This window comes from Hydra vulgaris, chromosome 03 (genome assembly GCF_038396675.1).
Source record: "Hydra vulgaris chromosome 03, alternate assembly HydraT2T_AEP".
Taxonomy (NCBI): domain Eukaryota; kingdom Metazoa; phylum Cnidaria; class Hydrozoa; order Anthoathecata; family Hydridae; genus Hydra; species Hydra vulgaris.
This window is the reverse complement of record NC_088922.1, coordinates 30462753-30484736: the sequence shown is the minus strand read 5'-3', so window position 1 is coordinate 30484736 and position 21984 is coordinate 30462753. Positions and strand designations below refer to the sequence as shown.

The 21984-nt window shown below is 27.5% G+C and overlaps 1 protein-coding gene across 2 annotated transcripts in view; it reads left to right on the top strand.

Annotated features, from left to right (window-relative positions):
- LOC136078078 (uncharacterized protein KIAA0825 homolog) overlaps positions 1-21984 on the top strand; it is a 114102-nt gene that overhangs the window by 6027 nt on the left and 86091 nt on the right. For both annotated transcript variants that reach the window (XM_065792915.1, XM_065792916.1), the window contains exons 7-8: positions 459-649; positions 21263-21398. In XM_065792915.1, the coding sequence (XP_065648987.1) occupies positions 459-649; positions 21263-21398 (327 nt within the window). The remainder of the gene's footprint in view (positions 1-458; positions 650-21262; positions 21399-21984) is intronic.

The following is a 21984-nucleotide window of genomic DNA, read 5'->3' as shown; positions in this document are numbered from 1 at the left end:
TTGCAGAGGTTAGCAAGCATTTATATATTTTTTTACATTTACCTCCCCTAGGCCGAGGTGGCTACTATTGTCATGGATTGTCTGTCTTTCAACTTATTAACTCTGAAACAAGATGAGTTTGGTACTACTAAGGATGTTGTGGTGTTTGATCTCTGTATTCTGTAAGAAGTAAAATAAGGAGGTATTGCAATAAATGTGCAATAATAATAAATTGCAATAAATAAGCTATTAAACAAAAAAGTCAAAAAAATAAATCAGTACTCCAAGTATGAGGAGAATATTTTTTTAAATAAAACTTAAGAAAAGAAAATATAGAAAAAAATGTGATATTTAATTAAAATTTTTGTAAATAAATTTTTGTAGAATTTTTTCTTGAAAAAGTTTTGTTAGGTTTTAAACCCCACACATTTAAACTTTTGATATTTTTGCTTTTACTAATGTAAGATTTTTTATTTTAGGATGAGAGATGCTCATTTCCTGTACAAATGTGGAACTTTTATATACGTGGTGTAGTATATGATTTGAATAATATGATGCCACAAATGTTTTACTATGAAATTCTATATAAAATATCTAAAGAAATGCTAATATTCTTTACTGCAAGATATTCTATTGTCAAGCCTTCTTACTATCGACTTTCTCAGCTTAAGTATGTTTTTAAAATTGAAGAGTAACACAAATTATATTTGAACTTGAAAAGTAGGAATTTGAAGTTTAAGGATATATATATATATATATATATATATATATATATATATATATATATATATATATATATATATATATATATATATATATATATATAATAATTTTTTTTCTTTACAAATTGGCTATTTTAATGTTTTACCAATTTAAATGCAATAAAAAAATCATTAAGTTATGAATAACAATTAACTGTTGATTTTTTCTAATGTTTTTGTCTTACGTGAAGACTTTACATAAAAGAAAAAACTAATTATAATGATAATTTAATAAACACATATTGTGTAAGTTAAATATGTAAATTATTTTTAGTAGGCATGCATTTTTTACGATAAATTTAAACATTTGAAGCTGTTTTTCCATGTCTTTTGAAAAATCTTTCATAAGACTATTTTTTTTAAATACTTTAAATTATGAATTGTTTAATTAAAATCTTCCCGTTGCAATAGAATGATTTAATTGCTTTACTTTTTTTGTTTCTATTTATACAAAGAATTGTTTAAAAGCTTTTTTTTTTAAACTTGACTTACTAATGAAATGATTAAAAATTACTATCTTAAAAAGATTACATTATTGTAAAAATTTTTTTCTTTTCATGACTTTAAAAAAAAAAACGTTGACACAATTTAAAAATATATTTATTTCATTTCAATAATTTAATTTCACTTTTTAAATAAACAACAATTTAAATAAAAAGTTTTTATTTACTAAACAATCGTTAGAAGTAATTTGTAAAAGTATTTTTCGTAACTTTAATAAAACATTTCAAAAGATAAGTTTTAAAGTAATTTATTTCAACCGCAATTAAAAACGTAAAAAAAGTAAATTTTGCCAAGAGATTTTTTTGAGTTTTATTTTAAAGTTTATATATTTTCTTTTTTGTGAGGAATTGTTTTCTTTTTCAGTTTTTTAAATTTTTTTTATAGTTCTCAGACTTCTCAAACAAAAAAAAAATGACTTAAAAATGCTAAGCTAAACTGTTTAGCATAGCGTTTCTTTTTTTAGCGCATTTCTGAAATGTTTAAATCATCAAAACATCTAAACAGTCGTGGTCAAGTTATCAAAAAAAAAATTATTTGTATGGTCAGCAATAGCGTTCGATCGCATGCCATTCCTGTCCAAGTCTGATATATATATATATATATATATATATATATATATATATATATATATATATATTTTAAAGATAAAACAATCGAGTTACGGTTTTCAAAATCATATATATTTTTTGTTCGACTTTGAAAGCCTTCAGTTAGGCGAAGTTTCTTAAAGTAAACGAAGTTAAAATCCGTTAAACTTCGAAAAAAAGTTAGTTAAATGATTATGAAAGTCGTAAAAAGTTGTAGCTTTAACTTTTAATCGACTTTGAAAACCTTTAAAAGTCATTAAAACTTTATTAAAACGATGTTGAAAGCTGTAAAAAGTCGTAACTTTAGTTTTAAACGACTTTGAAAACCTTTAAAAGTTGTTAAAACTTAATTAAAACGATTGAAGCTGCAAAAAGTTGTAAATCAAAATTTTACGGTTATGAAAATCGTATAAATTTGTTTACATTATATTTAACGAATTTGAAAACCTTATAACTTTGTTTATGTTATTTAACACAATTTAAACATTGTAAAACATCAAATAAATATGCCAAAGACTCATCGCTCACTGGTTTGGAAGTTTTTCCTGAAGGAATACAGGGGAGATAAGACTTATGGTGTGTGCAATATCTGCAAGAAAGACCTAAAAATGAATTCTGGGTCAACATTGACCCTGAGTGGTCAACTGCGATCCAAACATAAGGATGAGTACATCGAAATGTGGCAGAATCAAAAGATACAAGATGCGGCAGAAGCTGCCAAGGAGGACAAAGTTGAAGAGGCAGAAGATAAATTAAAAACAGTTAGTAAGTTTGTTAAATAATTGATGTTATGATGCGATGTAGCGAAGTTATACAACTTCATGTCAACTTTATATGATTTTTTATTGATGAAAACAACGGTATCCGAAGTTAATTCAATGTGAACAAATGTATACGATTTTTTTTAGGTCACAGGAAAAGAAAAAGGGTTCTAAAAGCCAAGAAGAATCTGTGTTATCCAACACAGAGCACCATTCAACTTCGTGGTGACATGAAGCTCATGATTTACCTTGCAACTGACAATCAGCCTTTCTCCATGTGTGACTATCCCATTCCCGTTCAAGACTGCTTGCCCACTTGACTCGAGGTTTAAGATTCAAAGTGGTGCCTGCATGGCTCGCTTCAAGTTACCTCTCCCCTATAGGAATCTGCAGATGGCCATGAAGAGCATGTTTGACAAGGAGCCTCCTCATTGCGACCAAGTTGCAATCAGCACTGACATCTGGATCTCACACAACAATGATCCATTCATGGTGGTGACTCTTTATTACATCACCAAGGAGTTTGTTCTACAAAAGGTAACAGTTGGAGCTGTTCCATTCCCAGGAAAGCGCACTGGTCAGAACATTGCTACTCAGTTGGACAGCTTGGTTAAAAGTTTTGAGTCACTCAAAATGGTCAAGAAGCGGGTTGTTGTGTGTGATCAAGCTTCAAATATGAAAGCTGCACTGACTAAGTCAGTGACTATTGCTGATCTTAAAAGTGGTTCAATCATGTGCATTGACCACAAGCTTAACGTGGCCTTGGAAAGGACTGTCAACAAACAGCCTGATATCATGGCTGCTATCGATGCATGCTGTAGGCTGCCTACTACACCCCTTCTTGAAAGGCCAACAACTGCATGCTTATGGTATTACGGATGAGATTTTTGACAAGTTGAAAGCCAGTCATCCTACAACAACAGACTGGATTTCAAAAATCTGAGACATTGGTACAACCAATGTCTCAGATGAAATCACCCATGAGTTTCTTGAAAATGATGATGAGACTGAATTCTGGAAGGCAGCAGCAAAGTTAATAGCTTTTAAGTATAATATAAAATAAATTTCTTTAAAACTAGTTAAATATACTTCAATTAATCTTAATGCAATCAAGCAAACAAAGTTATAAAAATTTTAGTTTGAGGTATGATGTCATTGGGGGAGAGGGAGGGGCCGTTCAAAGTTAAACAAACTTTTTAAAAATTATTTGAATCTAAACAACTTCAGATTAAAGTAAGAGAAGTTATACGAAGTTTACTAAACGTTTAACTTCCTTTCATTCCTTTTAGACTGTGTCCAGTCAATTCAGGCAGACAAATGCTACAGCTGAGGGTCCTCCGATTACTGTTGAGTGGGCAAAATTCAGAGAAATAACTGTGATAGATTCGAAGGTTGATGTCCTTAACTGGTGGAGGACACATCCCAGAGAGATGCTCATCTTGACAGGACTAGCACGGGAGTATTATTGCCTGCCAGCCTCAAGTGCCTCAAGTGAGCGGGCCTTTAGAGAAGTTGGACAGGTGGTCCACGAAAAGAGATGCAGGTTGTCTCCAAAAACCACTGAGAAGTTGGTCTTCATTAATGAAAACTTCAATTTGTTAAACTCGTTTGTACCTGTTTGGAAATACTGCTTGATGGAAGAGCAAATGGCAGCTAGACCTGTCTTAGACAGAGATCAAAATTATGATGATGATGACTCAGACTAGGATGATGATGATGATGATATCGCCTCATTAAAAATGAAATCTCCAGTATTATAATTATATTTTGATTTTGTTATTTATAATATTATAGATATTCTTCTTCTTCTTCTTCTTATTATTATTATTATTGTTGTTATTATTATTATTATTATTATTATTATTATTATTATCATTATTATTATTATTATTATTGTTATTGTTGTTATTGTTATTATTATTGCTATTATTATTATTATTGTTATTATCAATAATATATTATTGTAATTATATTGTAAATTTTGAGGAAAATAAGTATCTTGTTGTTGTTGTTAGTGTCGTTGTTGTTGTTGCTATTGTTGAACTGAAAAGGCAAGACAGACATCATTTGGGCTCCCAAGGCCAGGAACTAGCACAAAAAAGTGAGAATGAATGATTGGAAGCAGACAACTAAATATTCTTTACTAGGGTATCATGCTAGGATTATTTTAGATTAGATAATCGATAAGAATTGGATTTTTGAAATCTAGAATGATTATTAAATAAATGCAAGGGTTTTAGCATATCTTTTGTATATTCTTTATTTCTGTAATGTTACTGTAATGTATACTTCAAATTTTTATTATTAAGAAATTAGAACTTAGAAGGACAGAGATTGCTAGCATATACCAAACCAGTTATCACTTCACTTTACTTTATATCGGTGTCTTTGAATCTGAACATAGGTAGCTTCTCATCGATTGTGATCCAAATCTAAGAGATAGAGTAGGAGTCTAGAAGAATAGAAGGGAAGAGCATCATAGTACTAGTACAGCCACATACAAGTTTGAAAGCCTTTAGAAATTTTAAACAATCTTAAAACATGCCATTTTCGAATTTACACAACTTTTTACGATTTTGAAAACCAAGAAAATGTACTTTATTTGAACTAATACGATTTTGAAAACCGTCAAATTAAATTTTAAACAACTTTTTAGGATTATGAAACACGTTTACACACGACTTTTAGCGATGTTGAAGCTTTGACTTCGAAACACATCGACCTTGATTGTTTTATCTCTGATAAATATATATATATATATATATATATATATATATATATATATATATATATATATATATATATATATATATATATATATATTAAAAAAATATTTTAAAAAAATATTTTAAAAAAATGTCTGCTCTCACCCTTTAAATGTGTTCTATATAGTAAAATAATACTGGAGAAAAATTTTAGAAAAAATATTTTTTTTAGGGGTCTCTCAAGACCCTTGAACATCAGATGGTTCCCTAAACTTCTCTTTTAATACGGTTTGTTACAGAAGTCATATAATTTTATTTCTAAATAATAAAAAGACATTAAAAAAGTAAGGAGCCCTTGATAAAAAACTGTTCAAAAATATTTCGAAAGATTTAGTGGTTGCAAATATGCCTATAAAATAAATTAGGCTTATACATGCATTTTCATTATGGAGTATTTGTATTTTTTCATACAATATAAAAAAATGATGTTCTTAAAACAATTTGCATCTGCTGATGGTAATAAACCAATGTCAATGCATTGGCTAAATGGTTGATGCATTGGCAGGGTAATGCTGATGCAGATGCATTGGTGCCCCTCTGATATATATATATATATATATATAAATATATATATATATATAAATATATATATATATATATATATAAATATATATATATATATATATAAATATATATATATATATATATATATATAAATATATATATATATATATAAATATATATATATATATATACATATATATATATACACATATATATATACACATATATATATACATATATATATATATATATATATATATATATATATATATATATATATATATATATATATATATATATATATATATATATATATATATATATATATATATATATATATATATATATATATATATATATATATATATATATATATATATATATATATATATATATATATATATATATATATATATACAGGCCTTGTTTTAAATAAAAAATGCGATCATAAAATTCTCTTTATTTTTTAACTTTTTTAAATTACAATAATTTACTGGCTTTTTTATAATTACTATAAGGGAATGTTTATTTTCTTTTTTTCTTTTTTTTTAACATTAGATATTTAAATTTATGTTGCATTTTTAAAAATGTTTGATATTAGCACATTTTTTTCTTTTCTGGACATTAGCATAAATGAATTAAAACATGTTAAATTTTTGAGTTTTTAAAATTTCTTAAACTTCTAGTTGTAGCTTTGCAACTACAAATGATTTTTTATTAAAAAATTTGAGAGTAACAAATAAAAAAATTACATTAACTTATTTACTTTATTTATTAAAAGCTTATCAGTTTATTATTTTTTTATTAAAATTATGTCACTGTATATATCGTTTATTAAAAAAATAATTGCTGCAATTGAACTTGCGTTATAAAAAAAAAAAAGTTTAACTTACGTTTTGTGCAAATTTTTGATGCAGTCGTTTATTTATAATTTAATTTTTTGTTAAAAAAAATGATTTTTTTGTAGGTAAAAACAAAAAAAAAATTAGATAAAATTTTTCTAATTTTTTTTATTTAAAAATTTTTATATTTAATAATAAGTTGTAATATTTTTAAATAAATTTGACAGTTAAGTTAAACCCAAGCATTAACTTTAATATTAATAATCTTAAATATATTTTTTAAATCAAAATTAAATTATATATTTTTAAAATCTAAATTAAATTATATATTTTTTTATCAGAATAAAACTATATATTTTAATTAAATTAGTTTTGAATTTAGAAGCGCAAAGTATTGCTAAAAAAATAAACCTTGATAACAGAATCGAATCAACTGTCCCTGCCCAAGCCTTCGTAACACCAAAAGACCATAAACCAACTTTTCAAAACAAACTTCCTTGTAGGTTATTGGTTCCCTCAAAAAGTGAGATTGGATATGTAAGCAAAATTAAACTGGACAAAGTTAATAATATTCTAAGAAATAAATTGAATTTGCAACAATGGAAAAATACCACTGATGTTATAAATTGGTTCTCCATAATCGAAAATAGAAATAACTGTACATTTATTCATTTTGATATTAATGATTTTTACCCTTCAATAACTGCAGATATTTTAGATAAAACAATTGAATTTCCAAAAAGTCACACAGTTATTCCTGAAGAAACAATGCGTATAATAAAACATTGTAGAAAAATCTTATTTTATTTTAATAAAGAAACTTGGAAAAAGAAATATATACATGACTGCTTTGATGTAACAATGGGCAGTTATGACGGAGCAGAGATTTGTGAATTTGCTGGACTATAAATTTTAGATTTATTAAGTAAAATAATCAATATAAATGATTTAGGCCTTTATCGCAACAATGGTTTAATAGTAATGCATAAAATATCTGGTCCACAGCTCGATAAAATTAGAAATGATATTATAAAAGTTTTTTAAAATATTGGCTTTCAAATCGAAGTAAACATAATTTTAAAAATAGTGAACTTTCTTGATGTCACATTTAACCTCTCTGAAATTCATATGAATCTTTCAAAAAACCAAACGATGAATTATTGTATATTAATATTAACTCAAATCATCCACCCTAAATTCTAAAACAAATCCTGATTTCAATTAATAACAGGCTAAACCAAAACTCCTCTAATGAAAATGTATTCAATTCCTCTAAACAAATATTTGAAGATGCCCTTAAAAAGAGTCGTTTTGAAAATTTTGAACTAAAATTTGACCTTAAAAAAAGAATACAAAAAGCGAAATAGAACTAGAAATTTAATTTGGTTCATCCCCCATATAGCAAAAATGTTTCCACTAACATAGGAAAAGTGTTCTTAAAATTAGTCGATAAGCATTTCTCGCCCTCTAATAAATTACATAAAGTTTTTAATCGAAGTACAATTAAAGTTAGCTACAGTTGCACAAAAAATATGGAAAGAATTATAAAAGGTCACAATAATGCTTTGTTAAACAAAAAAGAAATCCTAAATGAAAAAACTACAGAAAATTATAATTGTAAACAAAAAAACAATCGTCCAATGAGTGGAAGTTGTTTATCAAAAAATGTGGTATATAAATGTGTTGTTTCCTCTAATAATGTACCTGATAAACGATATATTAGCATAACCGAGAGTGAATGGAAAAAAAGTTTTGCCAATCGTAAGCAATCTTTTAAAAACAAAAAGTATTCAAAAGATACCATGCTGTCAAAGTATATATGGGAATTAAAAGATAAAAATATTGATGATTTTATACTGAATTGTTCCATCCTTAAAACAGCGCCTGCATATAACAATATTTCAAAAAAGTGTATATTTTGCCTACAAAAAAAATTTGAAATTATTACACGTGTAAACCAAGAATGTTTATTAAACAAAAAATCGGAATTTATTTCTAAATGCAGGCAAGAAAATAAGTTTCTCCTAAAAAAATGTAAAAATAAATGAGCCCTAATAATAGTTACATTAAGTCCCCCTTTTAAAAAAACGTTTTTCTAAAAAAGCACAAGTAATCATTTCCAAAGAATTCTTTTTATAATAGTCAGCAAATTCCACAAATGTGTGAAAATTTAAGGTAGTTAAAACATTTGCGACTTCCTGTAACTTATTTTTTGGTATAGATTGAAGTTTTATTAATTTGAACATTCATTTCTGATGAGTCTTTATTGATGAAAAAAAGTGTTAAATGAAAAAAATTTTTGTTAAGTGATTTTCTACTATATATGTATATATATATATATATGGTCTTTTATTATTTAGTTTAGTTGTTTTTGTTTTCAAAACTTATTCGCTATAGCTTAACTTTCTTTATTCCATTTAAACTCATCATATAGCATTTTTTCTATATCCGCCCTATTTTTACCTTTTTTAATTTATTAGTATATATATATATATATATATATATATATATATATATATATATACAACCCTTAGATGTTGTCCGAAAGTTTTTTCGATATTTTGTTGACAAAAAGTAAAAATTAAAATGCAAGACCGGAATTTTTTTTTTTTTAATAATGATAGACTGCCTGCCCCAACCAAACCCTTAGTCGATGTAGCAGCACTCCCTTGCGGGTCAGGCTATTTGTCAGTCGATGTAGCAGCACTCCCTTGCGAGTCAGGCTATAAGATAGTCGATGTAGCAACACTCCGCGCATGATTTACAGTAAAAAAAATAAAAATAAAAACATTTTATTAAAAAAAATAAAAATAAAAACATTTTATTAAAAAAAATAAAAAAAAAACATTGTTTATATTGTTAAAAACATTCACAATGTTTTTAAAACATTCTGGTCAATTAAATTTGCGTTTTTGTGGTTTTTTTAAAAAACGATTAATTTGTAATTAAATTAATGGTTTTTACTTTCGTCCAACACGGAAATGTTGGACGAAAGTTAAAAGTAATTAAAAGTGACGTATATGTTGGCGTAAGAATCACTTTTTTCCTTCCGCTCTTCCCAAAGCCAACAAACTATAGATCTATATATATATATATATATATATATATATATATATATATATCGTCTGTTATTATTTAGTTTGGTTGTTTTTGTTTTCAAAACTTATTCACTATAGCTTAACTTTCTTTATTCCATTTAAACTCATCATATAGCATTTTTTCTATATCCGCCCTATTTTTACCTTTTTTAATTTATTAGTAAGTATTTTTGTAATTAGGCTTCTCCCACAACTGTCTTCTTCATTCTCGAACAAACTAAAATTTCCTCTTTTATTCTACAAATTTGCTCACTTCTGCATTTCTACATTTAGTAATTTGTTTCTAATGTAACATTGTTACATTAGTAACAATGTTACTAATGTTACTCAATGAACTCTTAAAAAATGTTTGTTTTAGAATATTTGAATTAATTGAATAATTCAGTAATGCGCTAAACACATGAAATTTAAAATATAAGATTTATTATAATCATTTGTATGAGACCGAAACCTTTAAAAATAAATTTATATACTCATTTTTTATTCTTGTTTTTAATTTTGACACCACTGTTTTTGATTTTGAAAATAATTTTTAGCTCTCTGGTGACATTGGTTTCACTGTTTGAAGAGCATTATATATAGAAATCTAGATTTCTAGATCTTATTCCAGTAGCTTAATTACTCTCAAAATGGCTGCAAGTGACCACTATTTATGTTTGGAATTAACAGAAAACAAAGAAAAAAGTTTAAAACTATGAAAGTAGCTGACAAAAGACTTATAAAACTGTAAATTGTTAGAAAAACATAAAAGAGAATTCCAAAGGATGTTTCAAATGATGTTTGAGGAAAAAAACTAAATAACTATTTTTTTTTGACATAAAGGAACAGTTACAGTAAAAGGATGCAAAGTTGCTGAATGAGTCATGTCAGATTGAGTTTGCAGAAACAGTGACCATGGTTTGTAGAAAGGAGAATTAGATGAAACCTTAAGAAAATGAACCTTAAGAAAAGATTTGTGTCATCAGCATATAGAGCCATTTTAGAGATATGATTATTAGGACACTAATGAAAATAGATGAGTAACAACACAGTACCAAGGATGGAGCTTTACAGTATCCAGAAGTTACATGGAAATTAAGAAAAATGTTATAATGGGTAATGCATAAGTCAGACAAAATAAAAACTTTAGTATCATATCAACAAGTAAAGAAAAAAATTTTTAAATTTTGGATTTTTTTCAAAATAAAAGCTAGTGGAAGTAAAACAGTCAAGCAAATTAAAAAAAAGCACTAAGGGATAAAAATTTTTGCAGTAATTTGATTCAATGATTTACCAGATGCTTTATACACGGCTATTAACCATGTCACAAAACTAAGAACCACCTTGTGTTCCATATGGGGCAAGTAGGAGATTTGTAGAGGTATGGTAGAGAATGGAATCAGGAGTAAAAAAATGAGCTTGATAAAGTAAAGCATCTTTATCAGATGCTAATTTAGCAATTAATTGTATATATGGTTTCCATGAGAGGTCAGTAGTGAACAATAATCGTAAAGAAGGCGTAAAAAAAAGAACTCAGTGTAAAGATTGCCATTCATCAATATAGGAATGTGGACAGTATTGCAATAGTTGTTGGCAGTAAATAACTGAGTTATATTGGACTTAAAGTTCACAAGTCACTGCAAGCCCCAATTTGTTACAGAAGTGAGATCAGATTCAAGATCTGCTGCTTGTTCCAAGCAATCACAAAAAGAAGACTATTGGTCAAGACAAGAATATAAATTTGAGTCATCAGCAAAAAGTCACTTAAGATGTAAGGTTTTCAGGAAGATCATTGATGTAGATAGGAAACAAAACAGGGCCAAGGATAGAACCCTGAGGTACCCCAGAAGATACTAGAAATGAAGAAAAGTGTTAGCCTATGAGGATGACTTTTATACTGTGATTAGAAAGAGATAGTTTGATAATCTCCCAGATACACCATAAGAAGCAATCTTATGGAGATTAGTATGTTAAACTTTGTCGAAAGCTTTAGATATGTCAAGAGCAATAGCCCTAGTCTTACTCCATCTAATGCACTATTATATCATAATTCTTTCAGTCACTGCAGTTAGCATGTCAGCCATAGAGCCAGAGGTTCGAAAGCGGTGTTGATTGTCTGGCATTAGGTTATTTGACTCAAAATGGGATGTTAGAAACTTGTTGATCAAAGGCTCAAAGATCTTGCTAATAATAGAGAGAAGACTGATTAGATGATAATTGAAGGGGTCAGAATGTACTCCAGAATTATTAAAAATTGGAATCACAGACGCTATTTTCCAACACAAAGCAAAGCAAGATTCAGTCAAGCACTTATTAAATAGTTTAGAGAATTAAAGAGAGTTCTGGATAACGCTTTTGTGAGACTATGATGATAATGTTGTCTGGACCACAAACCGTATAAGAGTTTAATTGAGATCAGTGACATGGCAAGTGGTTTTGGCCCCCCTCCCTCCCCCTCTTCCTCAAAAAAAACAACAACTTGCCATTATAGCCCCAAATTTTTTTTCTTTTTTTGAAAAGGTGGAAAAAGTTTACAGATTAACCCCAAATAGGTGGGTACCTGACATATTTTTATGTCGCCCTTCATAAGGCTAAAAACAATCAAGTTAACACTTGAATTTCATTAAATATATTTTAATTGTTAAATTAATATAGAGTTTACTAGTCAAGAGTTTCTTTAACTACTGTAAATGTATTACGCAGATAATACAAATATGTTGCAAACCATCAAAAAATGGGTTTGTGATGTGTTTTCATGCTTGCAAACTCATTTATTATGCCTTCATAACTTTATTTCCTTGCAATCTCGTTTTCAATCGACAGCATTGCTAAGGAAGACAAACGTTCATTGACCATTGTTGACCTATTTAAAGATACAAAGAAATATACATGTTATTAAGTATAATGAAGCAAAATTATTTATGTTGAACTATTTAAAGTTTTAATTAATTTTAACTTGCTGAAGCTACGTTCTACACTTGCAACAATTACTGGTAAAGTAAGAATGATTCGTAACGCAATAACTAGGTTGGGATAAGTTTTTTGCAGTTTCATGTGCAGATTTTAGGAGAGTATTTTTTTCCTCCTTTGACAAATCAATTTAACTCCTCTTCCAAATCCTCTGAATCTATACACCAAGTTTCATTTGCAAACTTTAGCAATATACAGACAATTTTCATTACAGGCTTTGATAAGACTCTCAGATCGGTAAAGAAAGTCATTAAGCTTTGTGACAATGTTGATGTGTTCAAAATGCTCTTTTACTGATGCAATTGACATATCAATTAGTGGCAAAAAAAACTGCTTCATACTGATTTTCAAGTTGCCGAGTGTGATCAACACACCCGTATGAATAAATCGATTTTTTTTTTGTGAATGCACTATCAGAAAAACCTTTCAATGCCCAATACCTCTGCGATTTCTGAAGCTTTTATACTTGCGTCGGAAAATCCATTTTTACGATACTCATAAAGAAATACATTTGTTGCCTTTATTTCACTAGCTAATATGTCGAGAGAGCTTGCATAAGACTGAAGAAGCTTACTTGATTTGTTGATTTGAAATAAAACATCATACCAAATAATGATTGATAATAAGAAAGGCCATGTTCTAATATATTCCATCGGCGATCATACTTCTGTGACTGTTGCCCCATCTCTCTTTTCTAAGGCAAATTCTCCCAGTCTTTCGAGTGCTTCTAAAATTTCTTTTAAATAATAGCGAAGTGGTTTAACACAGTTTATTCTACTTTCCCATCTGGTATCTGATTGTGGTTGGACAGAAATTGCCACGCGTGATTTTAAAATTTCCAATCGAAGAGGAGGTGATGGAAAGATTGTATATAATCATGAAAGAACACCAAAAAAAGAAATTGCACTGATGGATGACAGTGCATCATCAACAATAATAAGATTGAGTGAATGGCTTGCACAATGAACATATAAGGCCTTAGGATTCATTTCCGGAAACCTAGCTTGAACACCTTTTACTTTTACTTTCATATTAGCACCATTATAATAAAATTATCATAAGATTGATCTCGACAGTCTAAAATATTTAGATCCCAATTTTTTGACTGATTTAAAATTGCATCAACAATGCATTATCCATTATCATAAGATTGATCATTATGATAAGATTGATTAGCACCATTATCATAAGATTGACATCGACATTCTAAAATATTTAGATCCCAATTTTTTGCCTGATTTAAAAATGCACCAAAAAACCCTTTCCAGTGATATTATTTACTGTGAGATATGCAAAGAAATTTTTGGAAATGTCAGGAGTACATGTTACTGATCACAGAATAATGCTCATTTGTTCTTTGTGCAAAATGTGTGGCCTACAATCTAAATAATAGAATAGTATTTTGTCTTTTTTACCCTAGAAAGGTTCTTGGGTTCAATCTCCTTGGCTAAAAGTCAACTAATTCTGTGTATCATTGCTCAAATAGTGCTCCTTGGTTTCTTTGTCCTGAATTCTCTCTATAAGCTCATTGAGAATGGTATCATACTTAGCCAGTAATTCAAACACCCTAAGAAAGTTTCCATTGCTCTTTGAACTAATGGCTGTGTCTGAACCACGGAATGCAAGATTTCTTGCAGAAAGAAATAAGGTAATGTCCAGCATCCTTTCTAACACATCCCTCCAAAATATCCGCTCTTTATGAAGCAACTTTTGTTGTTGCTCATCTATGGTAACTTGATTTGCTAAGTCTGCATTATCAAAATTAAGAGGAGAAAACCATAAATTAAAAAAAAAAAGTTAACCTTTTCGTAATGTCATCTAGTGTTCAAAGCACTTGAAATGTGCACTGCATGTTTCATGTTCTTTAAGTTTTTTTGATAAGTCTTCCCAAGTGTTCATTTCTTGCAGTTATAATAATTCAGTGAAAATCGTCTTCTTTCTAAATCGTATTTTAAATTTTCTATCTAATTGTATTCAAAATCAATTTCAATCTTTTTGAAACCACGTTTAACAATTTCACACCTCTGTGCGTCAGAAATATTATCAGGCCAATCAGAAGGATTATCACTGATAAAAATAGGTGGAATTGTTTTGCCATTTGATGTAGGCTCACATATCAACCTATCTGACTCTACTCTAGTATTCAAATAATGGCAATCAGAATTATTTGTAGTTTTTGTTGGTATCGAAACACTTATAGGTTGAACTGCTGGTTTCAAAAAATGTATTAGTTTTAAGGTAATTTGTGATTTCCTTCCTGACTGCCGCTTTTTCTCTTTTCTTAGTGGCACCACTTTCCATTTTTCACTCTTCTCTTAGTGATGTCACTTGTCAACTTTTTCATACCAATAATTATATTATGAAAAACTAACAAAAGATAATTATAAATTTTTGCAAACCTTCTTTCATTGTTTTTTTTTTATGATATAAAAAAAAATAACAACGCATAATAATAATAAAAAAATCAATTCAAAAATGCAAAATAAAAGTACATATGATTATGAACTTATAATCATATGAACTTTAAAAGAAACAATTGTTAAGTGTTACAGTTTTCCAATGCTTTACATTTGTTTCTTTAAAAACAATGCCTATGATTTATTTAAAGCATATAATATAAATTTTATTTCATAGCACTAAAACAAAAGTAATAACATATAGCATAGTAATAAAATAAATTATTACCAAGATAAACTGTGTATTGCTGAAAAAAATGATTTATAATTTATAAATAAATAACCTTGAAGTATATAATCTAAGTACAAACAATAATATTTATGCATAAAATAAGCGACTTGGAGAAATATATTTCTTCACACGATATGCTGCTGTTCAATAGTTTTTCATTAACGGTTTGACAGTATTTTATAAAGTTTGCGTTTTATAATAAATTTTGGACTTCGGGAGTGTTAAACAGTTTTTTTTTCTATTAAAAATAATATTGCCTTTTTTATCTTTTTATTTACTTGCATAGTTTAGTTAATATCGTGATTAAAGTGACAAATTTTTTAAATCAATAATAAGTAATTATTAGTTAATTAAAAAACTCAAAGACCTTACAAGGGCTTTGAGTCTTAACTTGTTTAATTAGAATGGAAGGAAAAGAATAGTCATAAGATTCAAGAGTTGAATTAGAAGAAAAGTTCTAATAGTTCTTATTTTTGGTAAAGTTGATAAGATGATTCCCATGAATGAGAGATTGGATGTTAGACCTACATATGTTAATAGCGCAGTTGAAGATTTTCCAAAAGTCTCTAGAGCCTAACTTCTAAAAAAAGATGCAAGATTTAGTCTTTAGCATCTTTTTACATTGGTTTTTTACAATAATAAAAGGCTTTTCTTATCAAAAGAGTTGTTTTTTTGAAAAAGATGAAAAAAATGATTATGATTAGATATAACAGCAGGAGATGAAGGTGAAAACCATAAAGTAAAATGTGGCTTGACTTGAAACAGACGAGAAGGAATAAAAGCTGCCATTCCTGCCTGGATTCAAGAGTTTACGTTGGAGGCACACTTATCAGTGGAGAGAAAAAAGATATCAACCCAAGGACAAAGAAAATCACAGAAAGAATCCCAGTCAGCTTTAAGGTAGTAGTAAGTAGCGCGATGATAGGGTGAGTTTGAAGTAGGTGAGTTGATGTGTAAGTATTCCCCCAAGCCAAGCATTTGACTATTGGAGTCTTTATGAATCAAAAGGTAGTACCCATTAACACTAAGATCTGAAGTTGGAACAGTCAAATTCAAATTAGTCTCACAAAGAAAAAGCAAGTAGATAGCTAATAGATGAAGAAGGGGTTCAAGGCTAGTCAACAGAATTATTCTGCTAACCCTTAATATAGCCTACAATAACTCATTTGAACCAAAAATTTACAAAAGAATTTAAGACTCACTTTGATTTGAAAGAAAGACAAAAAATGTTTCTTGTTTTTCTTTTTAATCAAAGTGAGCAGTGACATTATCCACATATCATAACTTTAAATGAGCAAATTCCCTCCATAAAATATACTGTTGAACTTGAAAACAAAAACAACTTTTTTTTTTTATCTCACTCATTGATAAAAAACTCGCTCATTGTATTTGTTATACAAATATTTTTCAAATATTTGTATAACAAATACAATGAGTGAGTTTTATGAATTTCAAGTACACCATAAAGATATAATAACCTCTGTTCAAAACTCTAACATCAAACTCTAACATCAACCCAAGCATAATCAATCATGTCTTTTTTTTTGAAAAATTCATCAAAAGTATTTTGTAAAAGCATTTTGCGTAACTTTAATAAAACGTTTTAGAAGATACGTTTTAAAATGATTTATTTTAAGCGCAATTAAAAACGTAACAAAAAGTAATTTTTGGTTTGAGTTTGAGTTTTATTTTAGTGCTTATATATTTTCTTTTTCTTAAGGAATTATTTTTCTTTTTTCAATATTCTTCCTAGTTTAAGTGTTTTGAGTGTGACATGCAAAAATAGTTTCAAAAATAGACATGCAAAAATAGTTTCAAACGTTTAATTTAATAAAAAATACATGCCTACATAAAAAGAAATAAAATATCACATTAGTTGTTAATTTACACAAAATGCGTTTATTTTAAACATTAGCTATAATAATTTTCTATTTTATTTAAAGCCTTTGCGTAAAATAAAAGCTTTAGAAAAGATCAACAATTAAAAGTTGTTCATAACGTAAAAAATTTTTTATGACATTTAAATTGTTAAAACATCAAAACCACCGTGGTCAAATTATAAAGAAAAAAATTATAAGCGTGGTCAGTTACAGCGTGCGATCGCACACCATTCCTGTCTAAGCCTGTATATACAGCGGTGGCCAAAAATTAAAGACCACTCATTTTTTAGTTGGTTTCTTAATCTTTAAATTAAAATTAAGAAGATTATAATTGACATATTAAATTTTTTTTTAATATCTTGTTAATTAAAACATAGGGATTAAAGTGGTACCATTTTTTTAATCTAATTCTAATTATATAGCGTTTAACTTATTAAAAAACTGATGAGTACTTATAAATCTTCTTTAAATAAATTGGACAAAATTTAACGACCACTTTCGAATCTTTAATTTGCACTTATTAAAAATAATAATCCATTATTTTTTTTAACTGTCTTAATTGCTTATTACGTTGGCTATAAAATCAAATGTCGAAACCTGAGTCTCGATATCAAATAAACATTTATTTTTTGAATTGCAATAAGGATATAAAAATATTGCAAAAATGCGTGCAAAGATCGAAGAAAAAGACAGATACGCAGCTCTTGTATTAAAAGAAGAAGGTTATAGCATCAGACAAATAGCAGAAAAGCTCGGGAGGTCTCACTCTTGCATTATTAACATAATTCAACGACACAAAGAGACCCGGTCAATTAATGATCGTCATAGGACTGGACGCAATAAAATTTCAAATGATCCTGATGTTCGCTCGTTAGTGAGATTAATAAAAGAAAACAGACAAGCATCATCTAGAAACTTGCCTACGAAATGGACACTGTCAAATGGTCTGAAAGCAAGCCCTAGAACTGTGCGAAGGGTCCTCCACAATTTAAATTATTTATGGTATGCTGCTGCAAAAAAAACAAGCTTAAATAAAAAACAAAAATTTGCCAGGAAAGAGTGGTGCAAACTTCATAAAAATTGGTCAACACATCAGTGGAGCCATGTGGTCTTTAGTGATGAAATGAACGTTGAGGTAGACAACAAAAAAGGTTGTGTAATGTTGCATAGACTTCCAAGCGAACGCTTCGATGAATCATGCATTTTGAAACGAACAAAACAAGGCAGTGGTTCAATAGGCATTTGGGCCTGTATGAGTGCCTGTGGAGTTGGCGTTTTTCATTTATTCGATGGTAGACTCAACAAAGAAAGGTACATCGAAATTTTGGAAAACTCGCTTATTCCTAGCATTGATTTATGGCAGTTGCAAGATGGATTTATTTTCCAGCAAGATAATGCGCCGTGTCATAAAGCGCATGTTGATAGCGTTCAATTCTAATAAAATTCAAGTACTTCCATGGCCTGCCAATAGTCCAGACTTGAATCCAATAGAGAATTTATAGTCGTGGCTTGATCACAAGCTTGGTAAAGAACAACTTTACAATTCGGAAGATTTGAAATCTTCTATCTCTCATCATTTGAAAAATGTGCCTGATGAAGTAATCAAAACTTTAATGAATTCAATGCCAGAACGAGTTCAAGAGTGCTTGAAAATAAATGGAGGAACAACACGTTTCTAAATTATTTTTTTATTGCTTTTTGAAATAGTTTTGAAAGTGGTCTTAAAATTTTGTCCAATTTTTTTTCCCATTTATATTTTTTACTAGTCAGTTTTTTAATTTTTTAACATTATTTTGTTAAAAAATTATAAACTCTTTTATAATAAATATAAAATACAATAAAAATTCTTTCTAAAAATGTTTTTCTTTTTTTGATACCTTTTTCCAAAATAAAATTATACTAAGGTTAAAAATAAATTTTGAGTGGTCTTTAATTTTTGGCCACGCCTGTATATACATATACAGGCGTGGCCAAAAATTATATATATATATATATATATATATATATATATATATATATATATATATATATATATATATATATATATATATATATATATATATATGTATATACACAATAGAGTATAAAATTCAGCATTTGCTTACTAGTTTTGCTCATACAGCATACAGCTTTTTCATAAAAAGAAGAGAAAAAACCAATTATAAAAGAAAAATTGCTGCTTTATGCCAAACCCTCATTCAATGTAGCGGCACTCCTTTGCAGCAGCAGGCTATAACATTGTTGATGTATGTACTGAACCCCCGGGCAGCAGGCTATTTCTTTACGATGTCACCAGGCTTTTCTAAACATGCATTTATAGTTGTACATATATATATATATATATATATATATATATATATATATATATATATATATATATATATATATATATATATATATATATCAAGGGTGGAACCTCATGGTTGCCTTGTGTGGAAAAACTTGTTTTCTCAAAGGGCAACTTAAATTTTTGACAGGACAACCTGGCAGTTTTTTTTTTTTTTTTGTAGTGTTAGTTCACCACCTCAAGGCCAGGAAGGCCACTACAGTTAAAGAGGCTACTTTAATTGTGGTTTCAATCCTCTTTCAACTCTATAACTCCCAAACATTAACCTTGACAAACAAGGCTGCTGCGCGAAGAAACAAGTCAAGCGCAATACTACCCAATTTATGACTTTTAACTTATAAAAGAGTATTTATTAATTTTCAAATTTTAAAATATGAAGATGTTATCCTTTGCAATTATTTAAAACAAACCTTTAAATAATTTAGAGCTTTACAGAATTTAGATATGTATGTAAATTATACACTACTCTTAAAAAGAAATGCACTGCGGTGCATTATATAATTTTTTTAAACATAGTTAAAAAAAGTCAACTTGAATTAATTTAGACATGCATGTTATTTAAAATGTTTTAAAGGGTGACTTTAAAATGTTTAAGATGTTTAAAATGTTTAAAATGTTTTAAAATTTTTAGAATGCATTTTGAAGCATTCTCTTTTTAATTCATAATGCAAATCTATTTTAAAAAAATGTAAACTTTACAGTTACATTTTGAATCACCATTTTTTCTCAATTCAATATGAATTTTTAAATTACAGTTTCTCCTAATTTAAAATGCTAACATATCATTTTTTTTAGATGTATTAGTTGCATTTTAAATCACCTGTATAGGGACATGAAGGATTAATAACGTTGAACCATTTATTTTTCATTAGTAAAACAAATTTTTGTTTAAACTTTGTCGAACAAAATTAACAAAATAATGTTGTTATTATCCATGTGCATCATTAATTAATATTATTAATGATGCACATGGAATTTTTCTTTCAAAAGAAGTCTTAATAATAAAATAAATAAATTACATTAAAAACTTAATTTAAATTTGATTGAAGGTTAAGAGAGAATAATTATTTTTAGAGAATTATACTTTTTACAAATTATTCTTTTTATAAAATTCTTTCTTTTTATAAAAAGTTTTAAAAAAAGTTTTATTAAAAGAAAAAAAAAAATTCTTTTTATAGAAAGTTTCTATTCATTTGAGGCTTTTAGCTTTTTTGCTTCACACTATTTCCCAACCTCAATTTAACTTTTTTTTTATTGATAATTTATTTCTAATTAAACAGTTATTATACTAATAGTCATGTTATAGTATTGAGTCATATTATTTTTTTTCTTCAATTGAGAAATCTTCACTTGAGAAAAAATCTTCACTTGAGAAAAATCTTCACTTGAGAAAAAATACCAAAAAAATTAAAAATATCGGACTACTGATTATCATAACAGAAAACTCAAGACAAATACAATATTTTGGTTGTCCGCTGGGAAACCTGTAAAAAACTGGAGATTCCACCCTGTAGAGAGTTAGAGATCTGCGAAGAGAGAAAGAGATCTTCGTGTTGAATAAACTTTTTTATATTTTAGCTTTTTAACATTTTTTTAGGGTTGATCTAATTGTTTTGTTAAAGTCTTTTCAATGGTTGTGCTTTCATTTAATGGATGATGACATAGAATTTTTCAATAAAGCGGGAAAGTTTAAATTATTCCATGCACTTCTCACAACTCTTACACATATTATGGTAAAAAATTTAATTTTTTTTTCTATTGAGGGAATTTTCTATATATACATGTATGTTTGTATATATATATATATATATATATATATATATATATATATATATATATATATATATATATATATATATATATATATATATATATATATATATATATATATATATGTATATATATATATATAAATATATACATATTTATAAATATATATAAATATATATATATATATATATATATATATATATATATATATATATATATATATATATATATATATATGTATATATATATATATAAATATATACATATTTATAAATATATATAAATATATATATATATATATATATATATATATATATATATATATATATATATATATATATATATATATATATATATACAGACCTCGGCAGGAAGCGAGAACTTTAGCTCTCCCCACACTCCCCTAAAATGGTTTTTGGGAGCAATTTATGGCTCTTGCAAAAGTATAATTTTTTCTTTCAAAAATATAATTATCATAGTAACTAAAATAAAAAACACAGTCATTTTAATAATTATTTTTAATAATTTTTAAAATACCTGCATTCTATT